Here is a 19,163-nt window from a genome sequence, read left to right on the forward strand (position 1 = left end):
ATTATTGTTCCTGCCGTATATTAAGACTTTGTTCAATAACCATCTAAAACATTGAATCAATTGCACATGTATGGTTGAATACTAAAGATACTCAGTGAACTATCTCTAAAATTATGTTTGTCATCTTTGCTTATTGCCAGTACAATTGATGTGAATATTACATATTTTAATAAAAAAAAAACATCATTTAAAATGTATTTTAACTATAACAGCTAGCAAAATATAGCCTTCCCAAAAGTCAATAAAAATAAGATGAATATATGTGATTTTGTAACCCAAAAATAATAAAATAAATAAATAAAATAAAATAAAGTGTTATAATTAACTTCAAAGGTTCCATAATAGTAAATCTGACCAACTGCACCCGTGAAATTATTGCATTCTCAAACCTTACTTTCTGAGAGGTGCATTTAGCCTATCTTGTTTACAGCGCCACCTATGCTTTGCATTTCTTGCATCTAGGGAAGCTTTTTAGCAGGTGGGAGATTTGTGTGAATATTTGAATTTCTTTTGTAAACATATGTCTTCCATCACTCTCTGGAGAAGAACAAGAATCAAACCTCCCAATATTGACAATTTAGTTTGCATTCTTTCAAAGAAGAAGAGAAATGGTAATGGATATGAATGGCAACTTTTCGGATGATTGATTGAAATGATAGCCAATAATCCTGGCGGCTGCCCATTCATATTTTTGTCGCAGCCAAAAATGATATAGAAAGTTCAGTTCGGCATATTTGAGGTAAAATGTTACCTTTTGTAATGGAATAAACCACATTAAGAGAAATTATGTAACTGGGAACATAAACTGTGATAAATGATCCGTCCAAAATGGCTGAAGACAATGAGTATGTTATGCAGCTGCGGGAGGTATTTGACAGTTGCGACCATTCCAATACTGGCTATCTAAACAAAGCTGAGCTAAAGGAGCTGTGCATTAAGTTACAGCTGGAGGACCAGAGTGATGCAGTGATCAGACAGTTGTTAGGCAGTGATGAGGAAGGCAGGGTGAGTTTTTATTAGTATTATTTCTTTTACATGTACATGTACACTCTGGTCTAGCAGGTTTTCTACTATAACGCCCCTGTTTTTTTTTTTTTTTTTTCTTTTTTTTTTTTTTTTTTTTTTTGTGTGTGTGTTTAAATGTATTTTGATGTTGTAGATGCAACAGACATCTTTGCCATCTTTGCATTCACGTTTGGTGGCAATATGCATGTGATGAATTATAAGCTTCTTAAATGAATGTTTGTTATATTTGTAATTGCAGGTTGGGTTTGACGAGTTTAAGGAAGCTTTTGTGTCAGTGTTGTCAAGTGCTGTTGATGCTCTTGATGATGCCTCCTCCACTGAGGATGAAACCAGTCAAAGAGAAGATCCAGGTAGTGATATTAAAATAAACCAGCTGCCTTTGTCTGTTTAATTTTATCATTGCAATATATCATGTACTGTATGCTTTAAAACAGTTGGAAATTTTTATGAATGGTAAAATTAAATATATCTTTAGTGGTATTGTAACTGAATGCAAAAATTCGATGTCCACCCAAAATCTATTTCATCATTTAGTTAGAAATAATATATTATTATTTCTTTTTGATTTTGTGATTTCAAGTAATTTTTAAACAAACAGAGCAATATAATTATATTAGTGAATAATGCTATTACAGTATCTTATAAGATGGAAAATGTATGATTGATAATTCCATCCCATTCAGGATTATAGACTTAAGTTTCTAGGGAGAAGTTTTTTTACCAATTATTTCCTAAACCAGATTAAGAATATGATTCTGTTATTCTGTCAATAGGAGAAACAGTGTCCCCAAAGTATGTTAAAGGCAGCAAGAAATATGGCAGAAGATCGAAACCTGAGTTTGACACAGACTATTCTGATACAGATGTTAGTTATCAATCTCCTAGAAACACACCCAGAGTACGACTTGGCAATAGGGAAAGACTGTCTTCCATTGATTCAGTTGAGGTATGTTTCTTTGTGCAGTTGATTCACCAAAATACCAATGAATTGGACTAACTTTGTGAGATATTGTTTATCAGATAAATCAAGTAGGTATTCTAGAAGTAAACTATATTTTGAATAGTATAAAAGGTTTTTAAAGAGAAAAAGAGGAATTATTTTTTCAGTAAAGTTAAGAAAAACATATAAGGGGATGCTACCAAGCATCTGAGCAGAGATTGAGTTTGTTAGTTGTTCTTCTGGCCTCTTGAATGCTTTTTTGCTCCTCTTAAACAATTTAGTTCATCAGATCATAACAATTATTGTTCTTATTTGACTTTTTATTTCTATTTTTTAGAGCATAGGGAACTCGCCAACTGACAGCAAGTTTAATAAATCAGATGACAACGTTCTAAGCAGACCTGGCAGTAAAGCTGAAATGTTTGAAGCCGAAGGTAAGTATCAGCAAGGGAAAATTTTTAAAGATATTTAATACGATATTTCTTGAACACAGGGATTTATAAATGAACCTTGATTTTGCTTATTGAATTCTTATAAGTTCCATATGGTTATGCTCATCATCATCATCGTCATCATCATCACTGTAATTATCATTATTGATTTCAATACCAACATACTCCAGGAATTAACCATACCAGAATAGACTGACCTATGTTAGCCCATACAATTCTAGCCTCTTTCATTAAACTTTAGATTAAAGGTTAACTTAAAGCAAATTTACCCCGAGTTTCATAGTGCACTGGAAACTCATTTCTCTACATTTTGTCAGAGGATAATAGAAATGCTGAGGCGTGCTGTAGTTGAGAGACGAGTCTGCAGTTTCCTCTAAAACTTAAATATTACACTGGGTTGCTCTTGAAGATGAACTATTTTATATTAGGAGTAACTGTACATTGCTCTGAGATATCAATTTTAGCATAATTACATTTAATGAGAGATAAACATGAAGGTCTACGGGTATCAACCAGGAATCTTATTTGCAATCAGAATTGCAGTTCTGTGATTTTCATTGAGTCCATCAATGTTATGATTGCTGATTTTTCTGCTGAGTGTGCGAAAATTGGGAAACTGTTTTTAGGGTCATTATGTGAAACCTTGGATGTATTGCAATTATAACTGGTCACACAACTGACTCGTTAAGAATCTTAAACCCAAACCTGAGGATGATATACATTATTTATAGAAGAAGATGGAACATGAAATTGATTTTTAAATCAACTGTGGTTCCATACAGGTAACTGAGAATTTCTAAGTGTTTATGGGCTCATTCCCAATAATAATAATAATAATCTTTATTGGAAAATCGCAACCCGAAGGTTGAAGTTATACAAATATGTAATTTATTTATTTATTTAAATGAAATTTTTATTCAAGTCAGAGAAGCTAATGATACTTTTGTTCTATGAAGATCAATCCAACTCTACAGGGACTCTAACTAAATGCAATCAAATTAAGAGATTTCAAAACACGACTCCTCTTGTTTCCAACATACTGGTTTCATCATTAGCTTTTTCTGCCAGGAGGAGTCATGTTAATCTCTTTATCTGATTGCATTCAGCGAGAGTCCCCATGGAGTTGAATCTACATTGAACAATAGTTTCATTGGTAACAATATTGTGAAGTAACCTAACAACTTATCTGAATTCACACATATGACTGGTATGTATTTGCAAATGGAATTTGGTTTTGATTAGAAAAAAATGATTACTGTACATCTATCCTTGTTGCTTAAATAATTGTATGCTTACAGTAACTCTTCAGAAACCTTAAGTTAGCTAAGAATATTACACATTCAAACTACTCAAAAAATAATTCAGAATGACTCGAGTTCAGTAGGTATTAAATTTAGATAAGAAAGATATTTTCCTTTCAGGTTGCTAAATTCATCCCATTTAGCCAGGTTTTATTCATCAAAAGAAAAAAACTACTTAAAGAGATAATAGCTTTGATAATTTTAGCTCACATTAATAGAAAAACGTAAACACTGTTAACAATGTAAAATAATATATAATGCAGGGATTGTGGTTTATGAGTCAGTGTGAGCCCAGGCACCTGCTTTGGTTGTGTCAGTTTGATGGATATTCAGCACTCAGGTGTAGAGCTTGAAGATAATGAATCAGGAGAACTTGTAAAGAGGTCACCGCAGTTCTATTGAACTTTATAGCAACAGGGTGTAAGGTACTGGAAATATGAGAGATATTTGAATGGTTGTTTGATAGCTTTAAACGCACCATAAGAGACTGTGAAATGTTGTGTAACAAACAGAAAAATGATTTGGTTCAAATTCCGCATGTCAGTTTTTCATTTTTCTTTCCTTTTTTTTGGCATGCTTTTCACAATGTTGATTTGGGGTCTGACACATGCTTTTTTTAAATTCACAGTTGTACAATGGAAGCATGCAAATGGGGTCTCAAATTGTCAAGATTGTCCATTGAGCAATCTTCATGTGAGATGACATAATTGTTCACTATCAAAAGAAGCCAGTAAGTTTATCTAAAAACATAGCAACAGTATAGGGTGTGCTTCTTTGTTTATGAGACATTTCATTAACTTCAGCCAGATCTGGTTTAAGAGCAAGATTAAACTCACGTCTGGCATAAGATGGAACTGACTCTGGTAAGGCAGTATTTATGGTGTACAAGATAGTAAATCATTAGTGATACCTAAGGAATGCATTTTTTTTTCTGTGGGAATCTCCGGAATATTTTTTATTAAGCATGCTTCTTTTATAGTAAGTGGATGAAAATTGATAGCCTCAAACCAGCAGGATAGTGGGAAGATATCCATTAGTTTATTGTGTGTATCTCTATGTGGGGCTATATGGATGGTATTACAAGTAAAAAACTATTGCAGTTTTTAAAATCATTTTTACCTGTCAGTTTTCCGTATACTAAAGGTGGCACAGTTTTTGAAACGGTTCCTGTTCATGTTTGTTAATTATTTACACTGTCACATTTTGAAATCAAATTAATACTTTTGATAAAATCCATGACGTTTTCCATTTTATAATCTAGCATAATGATTTAGAATACTTTCAAGACAAATTAGAATGACATTTACATTAACTGCTGTGAAATTCAAGATTTTTTTGTTAGAAACTATCTTGAGATGGTCCCTGAAGACCTTTACCTATCTCACTGACTGCATACTTTATCTAGAACGTGAGGGTTTCTGCTGCTTTAGATAAACACAGTTCTTCTGCAGGCAGCTTTGGTTAAACAACATGTAGTGCATCCCAGGCAGCCTTCATCGCTAGGCAACAATATAAGATAAAGAACTGTTGTCCATAAAGTGACTGAAATGGTCAGGTATGATATTGAAACTGCGAGAACAGTGTTAAATAAGTACTGATGTCTGTTTTGTTTATTTTCAGATTTAAGTTGGCATTCATGGTGATACAATAAGAATTTGTGTGGCTCATTTACTTGTAACAATATAAAGTGCTTAAAGCTCTGTTGTAGAAGGATATCAGACATGTATCTGAAAGACTCCTGTGTAACAGGATGTTGAAAGGTGTTATATTGTAATTTTGGAGAGATGAATCCAAAAGAGGTTGTTAGCCATTGATATACGTGAAGCATTGTAAATAATGGGCGGATCCAGATATTTTTTTGACAGTCTTCCAAATTATCTTTTTTGAACTGTCCTCCATTTTTGACCGTGTTCTGACAGAAAAATTAGATGTCCTTCAGTGTAATCTAAAAAAATTCTGACTTTCTTCCAGAAGACCCAGCAGACGGCTTCCATCTGCTCCTGAATGACTTAGATTATATATTTTTATTATTACATTTTGATGTCAGTGTACGGAAAGGTTTTACACAAAGCAAGGAAGAACTGTATAAAAATATATATAATTCCTTGCACATCAGATTCTGTAAACTTAACATTTTCTTTCATTACCTAGGGAGAGTTTTAACATGAGGCATGCACACTTCCTGTGATGAAATGATTCATGAACTTATATTGTAATTTTCTAAATAGTTTGGACAACCAGATTGAATGATGCAATGAGTTTTGGTACCTGTCTCTTGAACTAGCACACACCATTATATTATTATCATATTTTTTATCTAAACCACATGCTGTTATCCAGGGGCTGTGTTTCACAGCAAAAAAAATTGACAGTACATAATTTCAGCCCAGCATGTGATATATACAGAAATCATCCTCTGAGTTTAGTGAGTCAGCTGTGAAATAATAAAAAAATGTCTGTGCATTTCCAGGCCAGATGGACCAGTCTATGAGTGCCTTAGACCCTGTCAGTGAGGAGCAGCACCTGAAGGCAATATGGAGAGAGCTGGGCGTTGGTCAGATGGGGTCACTCAGCATACATGAACTCTCCACTGTCTGTGAACATATTGGTATGGAGGAAATGACTGATGAGGTAAGGCAGGAAACAATGGCTGTGCTCTTGGCAACTGGTACCAAATGTCAGCTTCACCTTTTATTATAAAATTTAGATTTTGATGTTATGATAAAGTTAAATTGAAAAAATTCTCATATTGAGAACGCTCCTCAAGTTTTTTTAGATATTTTTAAAAACAAATTTAAATGAATAAACTTGGCTATTAGTTTAAGATATTGAATATAAACACTTCATCCAACAGATAGTTTATTGCAGTTTTTGATTTTTTTTAACCACATTGTAATTCAAACTGATGCAGTATACTAAACTCATATTCATACATAGCCATGCAATACATGATGAAATCTTTTTTTTTTTTAATTTTTCAGGAACTCAGTCAGCTTTTTGAGAGACTAGATGTAGACCAAGATGGCCAAGTCAGCTTTGATGAATTCCTCAGGGGTCTGTTCCAGCATGGGGGCTCAAACCTTCCATCCACTCCAATCCGTCCAATAAGCTCCCAGAAACAAAAGCTCAAACTACAGATGTCCATGTCTATGAATATTGATGAATCTTTACGTGGACAGACGCCGTCCATAGTTGCAGTTGGGAGTGGTTCTGGGGTGTTCTCTTCATTAGATGTGGGAAATACAGGGTGATTGTCTTTTTTTTTGTGTGTTTATGTGAATAATACATGGAACCACATGATTTAGAATTCCAAGCGCTTTCACGATCATTACCAGCCATAAAGTCATCCATTTTTGCCTGAACTAAAATGCATGCATTTCTTATGAAACATCAGTATAAAAGCATCACTGTGTTTTACAGTTTCCATGACTCACATGGTAAAATACAATATGTAAAGCACATAAGTAATTCCTTTTGATGTTCATGTTCATTTGCAATACAGATAAAAGCACTACGAATTGAATGGCATATTGATAAACCAAAAGCTTATTGTTTGGTTATCTATTGTTCTGCAGCTACGCCAAACCAGAGGAAATTACAGAGTTCTGGGACAGTCTTGGAATAAAGAATACCACAGATATCTTGCAGGTACTTAAAAGTTGATTGTTGCCAAATTGGAAAATATATTCTATTTGTGTGAGCTAGATAAAGACAAAGGACCACCTGATTTTGCAACTATTTTACTAGCAAATATTGGGTAAGATATTTTTTATATACAACATAGAATATCTATGCGGTTTTGCCACATGTTAAATTTTCATTCATATAACTCTTTTTTTTTTTGTCTTTTTCAGCATTTAGAGTTTGATACTCATTCCAAGATCCACCTAGCAGAGCTGTCGTATGCTTTGGAGCAGGAGATTATTGGTATGGAGGAGGACAACGCTGTCTACCAGGCGGCTGTGGCAACATATCAACAGGAGCTACGGCATCTCAAGTGAGTAGGATCATCAGGTGTATCAACATAGATAAATTAATAAATGAATGAATAAATAATAATAATAATAATAATAATTGTTGGAAGTGCACATTTGTCGGTCATACTTGGAACAGCTCACATATTGCAAAAAGTGCTGTGTGTCTAAGCTGCAGGAAGCAGCTGGCACAGATAATAGATCCAGAAGATCATCTAAGAACTAGAGGGATTCACATAATAATAATAATAATAATAATAATAATAATAATAATAATAAAAGTCTTGCTTGGTAGTGCGTATATCATCAGAAAGACGCTATCCATCTCATGAACACTAAAATTGCCTCAGAGTCATGGTATGACTCCGGCATCTTAGTAATTACCAAAGGTTACAAGAATCATCACATAATAATAATAATAATAATAATTATTATTATTATAATTATAATAATAAAATTGGTTAGTATATCTAAAGGTATAGTTATTGTGAAAATCAAATTGTGATGTAACCGTACACAAACAGGCAGTGGTTCTTCTAATTAATTTGATTACAAGTCTGTTTTGTTTTTCTGGAAGTTTATTATCATAATGCATTTTTCCAGATCTCATACAGAACAGTTGACCAATGAAAGAGACAAATTAAAGTCTGATGTGAATGATGCCCTAAACAGAAGTACAATTCTTGTCAAAGAGGCAGATGAAAGGCATATGAAAATGGAGAAGGAATCTGAAACTAAGATAAAGTGAGGACTGAAAACTTCTAAAGAACTTATGATAATTATTAATGTTGTTGAGTATCTAAAAGATGACGTAGAAGATCTTTTGGTTTTTAAATCAAGTTTTGTTTAAGCTGGGGAATAAAACTAACTTGTCATCACTAGTATTGTCATAAAAGTTATTGATTAAAATGAGACATTGTTAACATATATAAATGAAATATCATTTAAGACTACTAGAGAAGAAATACCAAGACCAGATTAAGCAGCTGCAGTCAAAACTAGAAGAAGAAACTGAACATTTAACCACCCAAGCAAGAAAACAGAAGCAAAAGTTGGAACAGGAATTGAATTCTATGAAAGAAGAAGAAATCAAATATAAAGACCAGATAGCAGAACAGCAAAGGGTAAATATGTATTGTTTCTTTGTTGATATTTCAAAGTTAATGCTATAAGTAGATTTTGAACCTTAGATTTGCAATCATACAAAAAGATAAACAAGTGCTTTTGACCTCTTATGAATGGAACATTTTGAAACCCCACTACTAATTAAGGAGAAAATAGACCTTTAAGCAAAAAGAGAAAATACAATTAATGAAAAGAAAATACAATTAACGAGGCTTATATGTTTTATTTTTTCATATTACAGGAGATTGAAAAACTAGAGAAGGAACTGGGAGATGCCACTGAGAAAGTGATGGAACTGCAAAAAGTTAACTTCAAACAACAACGAGAGCTAGATTCAGTGGCAGAACTGCAAGAAAGGGTAAGATTGCATAAACAAGAGTGATCTTGAAGAATGTGTTTATAAACCTAAAATTGGCCATTCTTTTTCTGTGAAGAATTTAGAAATGAAAATTTATGTAGGTAGGTTGGGGAGACAGATTTAAACAGAGGGTCCAATATGAAAATAAACATTTGGATATGGCATACTGGAAAAAAATTTTTTGAACCGATGTTTCATATAAGTGAACATTTCCTTTAGAAAATAGGATCCAGGTTTTTGATTATAACATAATGTATTTCTATTTTTTTTTCTTTCTATATAGTTAGCAGAACTCGAGTCAAACAGAGACCTCATGAAAGATGAACACCAAAAATTTACACAGCAAAAACTAAAACAAGTGGAGACAGAAAACAAGGTGACCTTGTATTTATTATTGTGATTATTTCTAAATTATATCTAAATTATATCATTCTGACTTCTGAATTTGTTTGAATGAATCCCATGATTGAACATTTGTATATACAGATGTTGTATGTGTCTGTATGTATTTTGGGTGTCTGTGTCATCTGCGTTGCAGTCATGCCAGTACCTGCAACTGCAAATGATTTTTACAAAAGTTGTTGATTTTTTTGAACATATTTTGATGACATTATCCCATGATTGATGTACTGTATTTATTTTATTTTATATTTGCTCTTTTGGTAAAGGCAGATTTCTTTTAAAAATCAGCAGGCAGCACATGATCTGATAATTTTTACAAAAGATATTGATATTTTGCTTTTTTTTTTTGGTAATGTTTATCCAGCTGTCCTTTTTTCTGTTAAATGTCTGCTTATTTGACAGCTTTGCTTTAGAGTTACCCTTTGGCATACATTTTACACATTGCACACCTTGTTTATCAATACAGGAACTAAGGGATAAGAATGATGAGCTGACAATGGAAGTCGAGACTCTAAAACAGCAGTTATCCTCCAAGAAAAGAGGGAAGTCAAGAAAGTCTAGTGAACACAATAAGCCAGTGAGGAGTGGGTCGTTACTGTCAGACTACACCAAACCTGTGATAGTCAAAAGGGCAGGAAGGTCTTCTTCAGGTTGGTTGCAGCATAACCATTATCAGATATCTTTTGTCTCTCGTGACATGCTTATGTTAATGAATCCCGTTGTATCTTTGGGATGTGCATAAAAATAGCAAGCTCAGTTGTCAGGTACATTTTTGTTGGAATTTTTAGGTAAGTTAGTCAGAAAAGTTTTTTTTTTCATATTTTTATCAATGCTTTCTCTCATTTACCTAGCATATTCTTTTTTTGTGACTACAAATTTAACCCTGTACTTCCAAACAAATCAATTTTACAATGCTTTCATTCTACACATGGACTTTCCTTACATAAACTTCGGCTACAGCAATGTTTATGGGAGTATACATCTATCTGTTTATATAAAATTATGTATGTTTAGAAAATTCTGATGAGGATGACAGTATGGCAACTGGCAGACCCCGGCGACGTCTGCCATCCAAACCAAATACTCAGGATATGACAGGGTCTAATGAAGAAGATGGTAAGACTTGTGCAGGATGAGTACTGAAACTATTGGAAACATGTTAAAGTGTTGAAAATATATTTTGTATGTTTTTAAACTTTATTTTATGTATATTGTGAATACTATAATAATTCATGTTTGACATTTAGGTGAAAATATATGCTTCTTATATTTGAATATTTCTATCCATGCTATTGTGATAATGAAATTATTAATGTTAACTTTGTTTTTTGCATTTTTTACACCAGACAAGCTACAAACGGAGATAGACTCATTAAAACAACAGCAAGAAAGAGAGGTCAAAGAACTACAAAACCAGTTAGAAATGGAAAAGAAAGAAATAGAACAAGCCTACAAATTAGAGATTACCAAAGTCGAGGAAGACTTTGCCAAAGAAAAAGAGGACTTGTTGAAAGGATTTACTTCAGAAAAGGAAAAGGCCAAAAAAGAGTTTACCAAGGAGAAGCTGCAATTTGCAGAAAATCTGGAGAAACAGCTGGCAGATAAATTTGAAAATGAAAGACAGGAGCTGGTCATAAGATATGAATCAGAGAAGAATCTACTTGAGCAAAAGTTTGCAAAGGAGAAAAACAAGATGACAGAAAGGTATGATTATATGGGTTTTTTCCAAAGTTTTGTCTGTGCACAGAATGCCTTATTTTCCCATAGAAAAATACTGTACACAAAGACAGAAGATGACACAATTTTCACACTCTCACACATATATGAAATAATTAATATCTTCCATCATCATCATCATTATCATTATTATTATAATTTTATTTTATTATTAACATAAGTTACATATTTTCTCCTTATGAATTCAGACTAAAGAAAGAGTTCCAAGAAGATCTCCGTGCTAAGCTCCATGAGCTCCAGGAGGAACATGAAAGGGATAAGCTAGTTCTGAGGGGTGATTTGACCAAGGATAGGGCAGAAGTGAGTAATATGCCATTATTTTCCAAATTTAAAAAAAAAAAAAGAAAAAAGAAAAGGAAAAAGAGTGTGTCAATTTGCATATACTGATAATGGAGCTGAAAAGAATCTGCCCAATGTCATTGTGTGTAGACATATATATATAAGATCAATCACCAAGAATTTCATCATTCTTTATTTAAATTTTGGGACATCCCAATGCTGACATCCCCTTTTACATGCCAAATGTAATTATTCATCTTTGGTTAAATTAATTATGTGATATTACATGATTCTACTATTGGTCATATCTCAGTGGGGGTAGTGATCTACACAATGGTGCCTCTCAGAGTAGTCAAGATTGTGATGATTTTTAAAAATTATGTGATTAATATCTGTCCCATTCACCCTTAGTTTGAAGAGGCAAACAGACAGAAGAAGGAGATGGAACTGAAAATGAAGCTACAGAAAGAGGAGATGGAGCTTGAATTTGCCAGAGAGAAGCAAAAACTTAGAGAGAATTTTTCACAGGAGAAAAGGGACATTGAGGACCAACACAGAATGGAGATTTATGATTATGAGAATATTTTTGTTTTAGTAAGTGCTTTGGCAAGTAAAATTAAATAAATTTAATTGTTACCATTTAAATATACTTGTTATTTTCAGCCAAGATTCTTGACAGCTGATACTTGATTATAATATTAAACTTATTTTATTATATTGTTCGTGCACTACTTTTTTAATTGTCTCAAAAGTCTATAATTAATTGCAAATGAAAGCTATTGCGTTAACTACCTATATATTCTGTATCAGTTACATTGTATAATGTGTAAAAAATTAGTATCAACACATGTACATAAATAGGATGTTAGAATTTATTTTGGAAAAAGTGGTAACACAAAAAAAAATTACAGAAGAAGATATCATGATATGCGTAAAGACTGAAAGAAGCATCAATGAAAAAAAAAGTTGATTTTAAGTCATCAAAATGATTACATTACAACAGGCTTGTTCAAATATGATTATAAATATTTTAATTATAGACATGAATTATAAATATATTATCTGAAAATTGTTCTTTTAATTTTTTTCCTATTTGCTCAATTTTTAGGGAACAGAAGGCCTGAAAGGTAAAATCAAGGATGATTTCTATGCTCTGTTGAAGAAGTGCACAGCGGAAGAAGTAGAAGAAGAGAGGGTGAAACTTTATGAAGATTATGATAAAGAGAAGGAGGGAATGAAAGAAGCATTTGAACAAGAGAAGGCTGCCATTTGTAAGTTCTTGCATCAGTGTGTCACTGCCTGGACGGATTTTGTGCAGACATTCCCTTCAGTTACAATGCCTCATCTTATATGGCATACTTATCTTTTGTTTTAGTTCAGCTTTATTACAATTCATTACCTCTTAAGATTTTTTTTTATTCAAAAGTCCTATAAAAAAACTCAATACTTTTGATAAGCATTAATCAAAAGAAGATACATGTATCTTGCATTTAGTGGACTTTGGAATTCAATAATTTGTATATAAATATATGTGTATATAATTTATTGATCACACTGAAATTATCTCCTTATAGCAAGGCATGATCTTAATGCCTTCACATGAAAAATATATATATCATATGCACATTAGTAACGTCATCCTTTGATATCTTCAGGCCAAGCTTTCACAGCAGAAAGAGACGAACTTGAGCAGACATTAAAGAAAGAAGTAACTGGAATGAGAGATCAATTTCAAGTTGAAAGAGATCGCCTGGAGAAACAAATCATACGCTACGAAGAGAAGCTGGAGAGCCTGAAAAGAGACCGAGATGCAGTGGAAGACAAACTCAGAGAACAGATAGATGAACTGGAAAAGCAAGGGGGAAGAAACCCTTATGATGATGAAGAGTTCATGGAGGAAGTCAAGGAAAAACTAGAGGTTGTTTTGCAGATAGTACTTTATATTTGAGTAAATTGATATTTAAAATACATTTTGAGCTAGGAAGCACTTCAAAAGCTCAGACCCAGGCTGAGAAAAAAGACAAGAAAAATATATTTGAAAAACATTCGGAGGAGGCAGATATATTGAGATATATGGAGATATGTAGGTGGAGATACATCAGTATTATTCGATTCATTTTCACCACTAGCTAAACTAGACCAAGTGTTTTAATTGGATTCCTTATACTTTCTGAACCTTAGAGGAAAAAAATTGCTGGTTATCATTTTTTATTAGATTTTTTTATACCCAACAGCTGCCACAGCATCACACTCTTGATATAAGTTCCCCATTTACATTATGACTATATTTTACTGCTTCAGGAGGAATTTATGGGTCAGCTGGAGAGAGTCCAGAATGCATTTGATGCTGAGCGAGATCAGTATGATCACAGGATAAGTCTTCTGGAAGAACAGCTGGAGGATATGAGGAGACACAAGGATGTGGACGAGGAGAACCTGCGTAAGGCAGAAGAACTGGAAGTCAGGCACAAGAATCTGGAGAGAGCTAAAGCAAGGGTAGGGATGACTGACGGGATGGTAGATCTGTTAGCTTTTTGTTACATGTAACAGTTTTTGCATTGTCATTTGATGTGTGATTTCACCAAGAGTTCTAACAGCATTTTGTTTATGGTAAACTTTTATTTTTCGCTCTGACGTTTAAAAAAGCTGACCTCTCACCCTATTCTCATCTTTTATTTGTATTCCCCCATTGTGGCCACTATTCGATGGTGTCATGATCAGTTATAATTCAAGCCCATAGCATGACACATTACATTCACTTGATTTAGACATCACAGTTCAGCATATGCTCACTTTCACTTTCACTTTAGGCAGAACAACAGATTGAGGACCTGAACCAAAGAGTAGATCAACTCCTCTCAGAGAACAGTGATATCAGGCACACCCTGGAGGGGAGGATAGAGAGGTTGGTGGCAGAGAAGGAGAGATTATCGCTGTCTGCCAAAGAGGACAGTTTGAGAGCGGCACAGCTAGCAAGCAGTCAGGAAAAGGTTGGTATATGTATTATGGCATTGTTATGGAGTTCTTTCGTCCTGGTTTTTGTGAAAATTGCTCTTTGATATGTGCACCGGTTGTGGCATTGTGTTTTGATTGTTTATTGATGTTATGGTAGGATTTTGATTACCTGCATGCCCCCTTTTTGTTGAAAAGTAGCATATTATTAAATTAAATTGCCAACAGTTTAGAACATAATAAATTGAAACTTAATTAGACTTTGATTATTGCATATTTTGTTTTAATAGTTCCTAAAATTTAACAACCCATCAGTCATAATTTGCCTTGAATAGTTCTTTAGGCAAATTTCCATTGAAATTTATAATAATAATGCACGGTGTATTTGATTGGGTTGACTGTTTTGACTCACAGACACTGAAATGTTTGATTTGCTGTGGTTTGCAACTAATATTGAATTGTTTCCCCTTGCACCAAGGCTGCACAGGATGCACTGCACAGTGAGAAAACTGCACTGCAGCACAAGGTGTCTGAACTGCAAGACCAGGTCAGAGACTTAAATATGAGGCTGGCCAGCCTGGTGGCAATAAAGGTTAGCCCTTTTAGTATTAGGAAATGGAATGTATTCAGAAATATATGTACGGCTATGTATTTATGTGGCAAAAGTTGGAAATAGATATCCAAATTCCAGTATAGCTTGACCTCCTGGGGCATCATGCTGACAAGTTGCTCTTGGGGGTTCAACTCTTGTATGACACTTAAAGAATTCATGGGAGTTTTTAATGGAGTCTTTTGTATAATCCATGTAATGCAAGATAATTTTTGAATTGGTATCAAATATTTTTTTTGCTTGAATAATTATACTCAAATTTGACCGTAGGTGTTTTTCAGGACCTATTCAGATTCTACAGATACTTATTTTTATTCATGAAAAATTAGCCCTTCTGCTGTGTATTGGCGTTGATGAATATTCCACTGTCCTGCACATTCTTTCCTGTCACTTTCACTTCACATTTTTATTTCAATTCACATATTTCACTGAAGGCTGAGCACACTACACTGTTGGGAGAAAAGAACTCACTTGAGGATAGGTGTCACCACTTGCAACAAGAGCTTTTGAGTCTCAGAAATAAACTGACTTCCACTTCAGCAGCCCAGGTTAGTGCAAATATGTTATGTTTGTGTAAATAATAGATGTAGAATGTCTCTTTCCTACTTAACTTTCCGACTGTAACATTCTACATATAAATATACACTCGTTATTATATATAACAGTCTTGCTAAATTTTATTTCAAAAATGCCTTCTACTAACCAAACTTGCGGTCAGAAATTCATTTGTATGAATTGATGTGAAAATAATTTATTGCTGTTGTGAAACACATTGGCAATTGTGCTGTGTAATGGATTTTTTTCTTTTTTTTCTGTTTAACTAATACTAACCATTGAAAGCTATATTTTCCTGATGGTTTATATTTGTTAATGCCCTTGTGATGGAAAATGTGCCTTTTGCCTTGAAATTCTTAGCCACTAACCCATTGCATGTACTAACATTTTGCTTAAAGGCTAAGTGTGAGATACTCTCCACTGAGAAACAGGCTTTAGAAAATAGACTGAAGGAATTGCAGCACCAAGTAACACTTGACCAGCTGAAATCTATGGAAACTGATAAAATTAAGGTACTCTTTAGTCACTTTGATTTTTGAATTTTGAAAGGAGGTGGAAGTGATCAGATAGTATTTATGCCAAGAAAACACAATACAAGCAATGTTATGCCACTCAGATGTGACATCTGAGCTTCATTTGGAATAAATTGCTAGATTTAAGAATAGCCGAATGTTTCATGTGTCATAACTATTTGATTTTTTTTCCTCAGGAAAGAATGGAAAACTGGGAAAATGAACGCAATATTTTGAAGGGACAGCTGCAACAAGCTAATGATCAGGTGTGTGGCAAAATTGTTTCAGAATGTGATAAAACTTCTTTTGCAAAGTCTTTTTTTTAAGTTTAATTAATATGACCATGCTATATCTCAAGTAGATATTTGAAGAATTACTCTGCATCTTTAAGGCAACAGACAACATTTGTTTCTAAAAAAAATGACAACTTTAAGGTTGTCGGAAAAACATGCATTTTTTGTGATAAATGATTCAGAATATATTTTTACATTTGTACTGTGTTTTCTAAGCTCCTGGAAGCCAACACCAGTCTCTCGATTGCCGAATCTCAGCACATCCGGGAGATCCAGGATCTTAAGGATCAGACAGAAAATATGGTGAATACTGCCATGTACAATGACCAGAAGTTACAGCTGGTGGGGGCAGAGAAGAAAATCAGGGAGTTAGAACAGGCACTTGAGATGAGAGTGACAGAGGGGAACAAGATACTTCTAGGTACAGAGTTAAAAAATGAAATTGAAAAAATGTAGAAAATAATAAAATTTTTCTTTCTCATGGTTTGTGTATTTTTGCAGTTTTATTCTTTTTAGGTGTTGGCAATATAGATCAGTGCAGGTATATAGTGTACAAATTCATAAATGAGGACATTTCAGTTTGTTCAAGATCTTTGAAGATGCACTTTAAGATCAATTTATATTATGTAATTTTTGTGGGTGGTCTACAAATGTATTTTTTCTCTTCTGCTATGTAAAAAAAGGTTGTAAACCATGACGATTGATTGATTTCATTTATTTCTTGCCAGACTCACAAGCAAGTCATAAGCGTGCCTTGAGAGAGACAGAGGAGGAAAAGGAAAGCACAGCTAGGAAACTAAAACAAACAACAGCTCTCCTTGAAGAGCAAATACTGAAATATAAAGATCAGGTAGGCAAAAGCTCAAGATAATGTTTTAATCTTGACCTGAGAGACACAATGCAGTCAGGTGTTTAACAGATATTGAACTCTCAAATAATTGTAGGAAGATTTTAATTCTAATTCTAATCTGAATCTAAAATAAAATGAGGGCAATGTTGCAATTAGATGGTCATCAGTGGTTATCAAAATATCAACTGTCAACTGACTGTGGGAAAAATTATCTTAATGTAATCTGAACCCAAAATGTAAGGGGGGGGGGGGGTTAAAATGAAATGCATCCTACACACTTTTATAACATCTTTATATCTCAAAATTCAAGCCATATAATTTTCATATCACAAATTCAGGTCACCATATGTCAAAATATTTTTTTCCTGTTCAGTGTGAGAAGACAGCCAGGGCAGGGATGTTGGTAAAGGATCTGTATGTGGAAAATGCACAGCTCATGAGGGCATTGCAAATAACAGAGGAAAGACAAAAGAATTCAGAAAAACAGTGTTATAAATGGGAAGAAAAATATGTAGCTCTTCAAAGGGTTGTAAATAAAATTGTTCCAGCAGCATTAGGATAGATGTGTAGTGCAATACACAAGATAGTCATAAAGTAGTGGTATCTTTTAAAGATTTTTTCATTTCTATTGAAAACAATATATTTGGCTATTATATCTACTGTTTTTATATTTGTATCTTTAATTCTTAAATTTTGACTGAAGGCAATAGTTATCTAATAATTTAAAAGAGAATGATTTACAGATAAAGTTTTAAAATTAAATCCTGGAAAGCATTTGAAAGTTAAGTAAAACATGTAGCAATTTATTAATTTGTAGTATTGTTAATAAAATCCTTCTGACACTAGCAAAAATAGTTTTGTTACAGTTTTCAATAACGCAATTAATAATAATGATAACTTGAATAGGGACCTACTGTCATTGTTTATAACATAAAAAACATACGCTCCTAGTGAAATAATTTAAATTAATGGCATGTTTTTAATCATTTACTGTGTGGCAGTGGACATATCCAAAAAACATATTTTATATCCCAGAAAAAAAAGTAATCAGTTTCATTTCAGTTTTTTAAAGTTTACTTTCAATTACATACAATTTTTTAAAAATTTCTCTTAATCACATTATTAAAAAACAGACAAAGTTGGGTAAGCTTGATAAAAACAGCAAACATGTCATAACTTATCTTTGTACTCTGTTATGACTGTAATTAAGCAATTTTAATTGCTCTTGCCTGATTGCACAACTTACTGAAGTGCAGCTCATGGTGAAAAGTAAGCCAAAGGTCAATTTCAAGGTCACAGTTAAATAGATTGCCTTTGTATTCAAGTTCAGTAGTAACTATCAGCATATATCTGCCAGTTTTGGAGGTATAAGGGATGGAAAATGTGCAAAGTTCAGTTTACCATAAAAAGTACAATGTATGTCTAAATCTGCCAATTAAAGTTCATTTATTAGTTGGAAAAAAGAATGTGGAAACCAAACTGCTTGTAGAAGTTTAAGTTTCTGATAAGATTTTATACTTTTTACTTATTTCAAATCAATGTTTTCACTTACACAGTGACTTACATAACATGCATTGCTATTTTGGAAATAACTGTTCTTTCAATTTTTACATTTTGCTTAGATGAAAAACTATCCATTGTGGACACTGAATTGACAGGCACTTTTAACTGCTGAACCTCAGATACAGTCTGATGTTGAACAGCATAATTTTGATTATACAGGTTGTTATATATAGTCATACAAATTTCAAAATTTTATGTATGCTTTAATTAAATAAAATTTTAGTTATTTCCCTA

General features: G+C 33.2%; 1 protein-coding gene across 7 annotated transcripts; it reads left to right on the forward strand.

The window, feature by feature from the left end:
- The first annotated feature begins 433 nt into the window (after nt 1-433).
- Nucleotides 434-19,163, forward strand: LOC106176666 (uncharacterized). 7 transcript variants are annotated; one of them, XM_013559140.2, is made up of 28 exons: nt 434-1,005; nt 1,265-1,376; nt 1,800-1,972; nt 2,304-2,400; nt 6,190-6,350; nt 6,701-6,966; nt 7,295-7,367; nt 7,574-7,716; nt 8,297-8,437; nt 8,643-8,817; nt 9,060-9,176; nt 9,460-9,552; nt 10,045-10,228; nt 10,593-10,694; nt 10,925-11,282; nt 11,504-11,615; nt 12,006-12,188; nt 12,703-12,865; nt 13,250-13,512; nt 13,896-14,090; nt 14,405-14,584; nt 15,025-15,138; nt 15,591-15,704; nt 16,110-16,223; nt 16,421-16,489; nt 16,733-16,937; nt 17,245-17,366; nt 17,740-19,163. In XM_013559140.2, exons 1-28 carry the CDS (start codon nt 829-831, stop codon nt 17,926-17,928), a joined length of 4,395 nt encoding a protein of 1,464 aa, XP_013414594.2. In that variant the 5' UTR covers nt 434-828; the 3' UTR covers nt 17,929-19,163. The 7 variants fall into 7 exon arrangements, with proteins under 7 accessions (XP_013414594.2, XP_013414595.2, XP_013414596.2 ...); XM_013559141.2 differs by lacking the exon at nt 16,110-16,223; XM_013559142.2 differs by lacking the exon at nt 15,025-15,138.

This window comes from Lingula anatina, chromosome 2 (assembly GCF_051362555.1).
Source record: "Lingula anatina isolate TDL-2025a chromosome 2, LinAna3.0, whole genome shotgun sequence".
Lineage (NCBI taxonomy): Eukaryota > Metazoa > Brachiopoda > Lingulata > Lingulida > Lingulidae > Lingula > Lingula anatina.

What these genes read in the sequence shown, in the direction of transcription:
- LOC106176666 (XM_013559140.2), top strand. Translation starts at nt 829, where the DNA reads ATGGCTGAAGACAATGAGTATGTTATGCAGCTGCGGGAGGTATTTGAC. An exon ending in TGGAGGAAATGACTGATGAG is followed by an intron (nt 6,351 to 6,700) that starts GTAAGGCAGGAA and finishes TTAATTTTTCAG; the next exon opens with GAACTCAGTCAGCTTTTTGA. An exon ending in CCAGCCTGGTGGCAATAAAG is followed by an intron (nt 15,139 to 15,590) that starts GTTAGCCCTTTT and finishes ATTTCACTGAAG; the next exon opens with GCTGAGCACACTACACTGTT.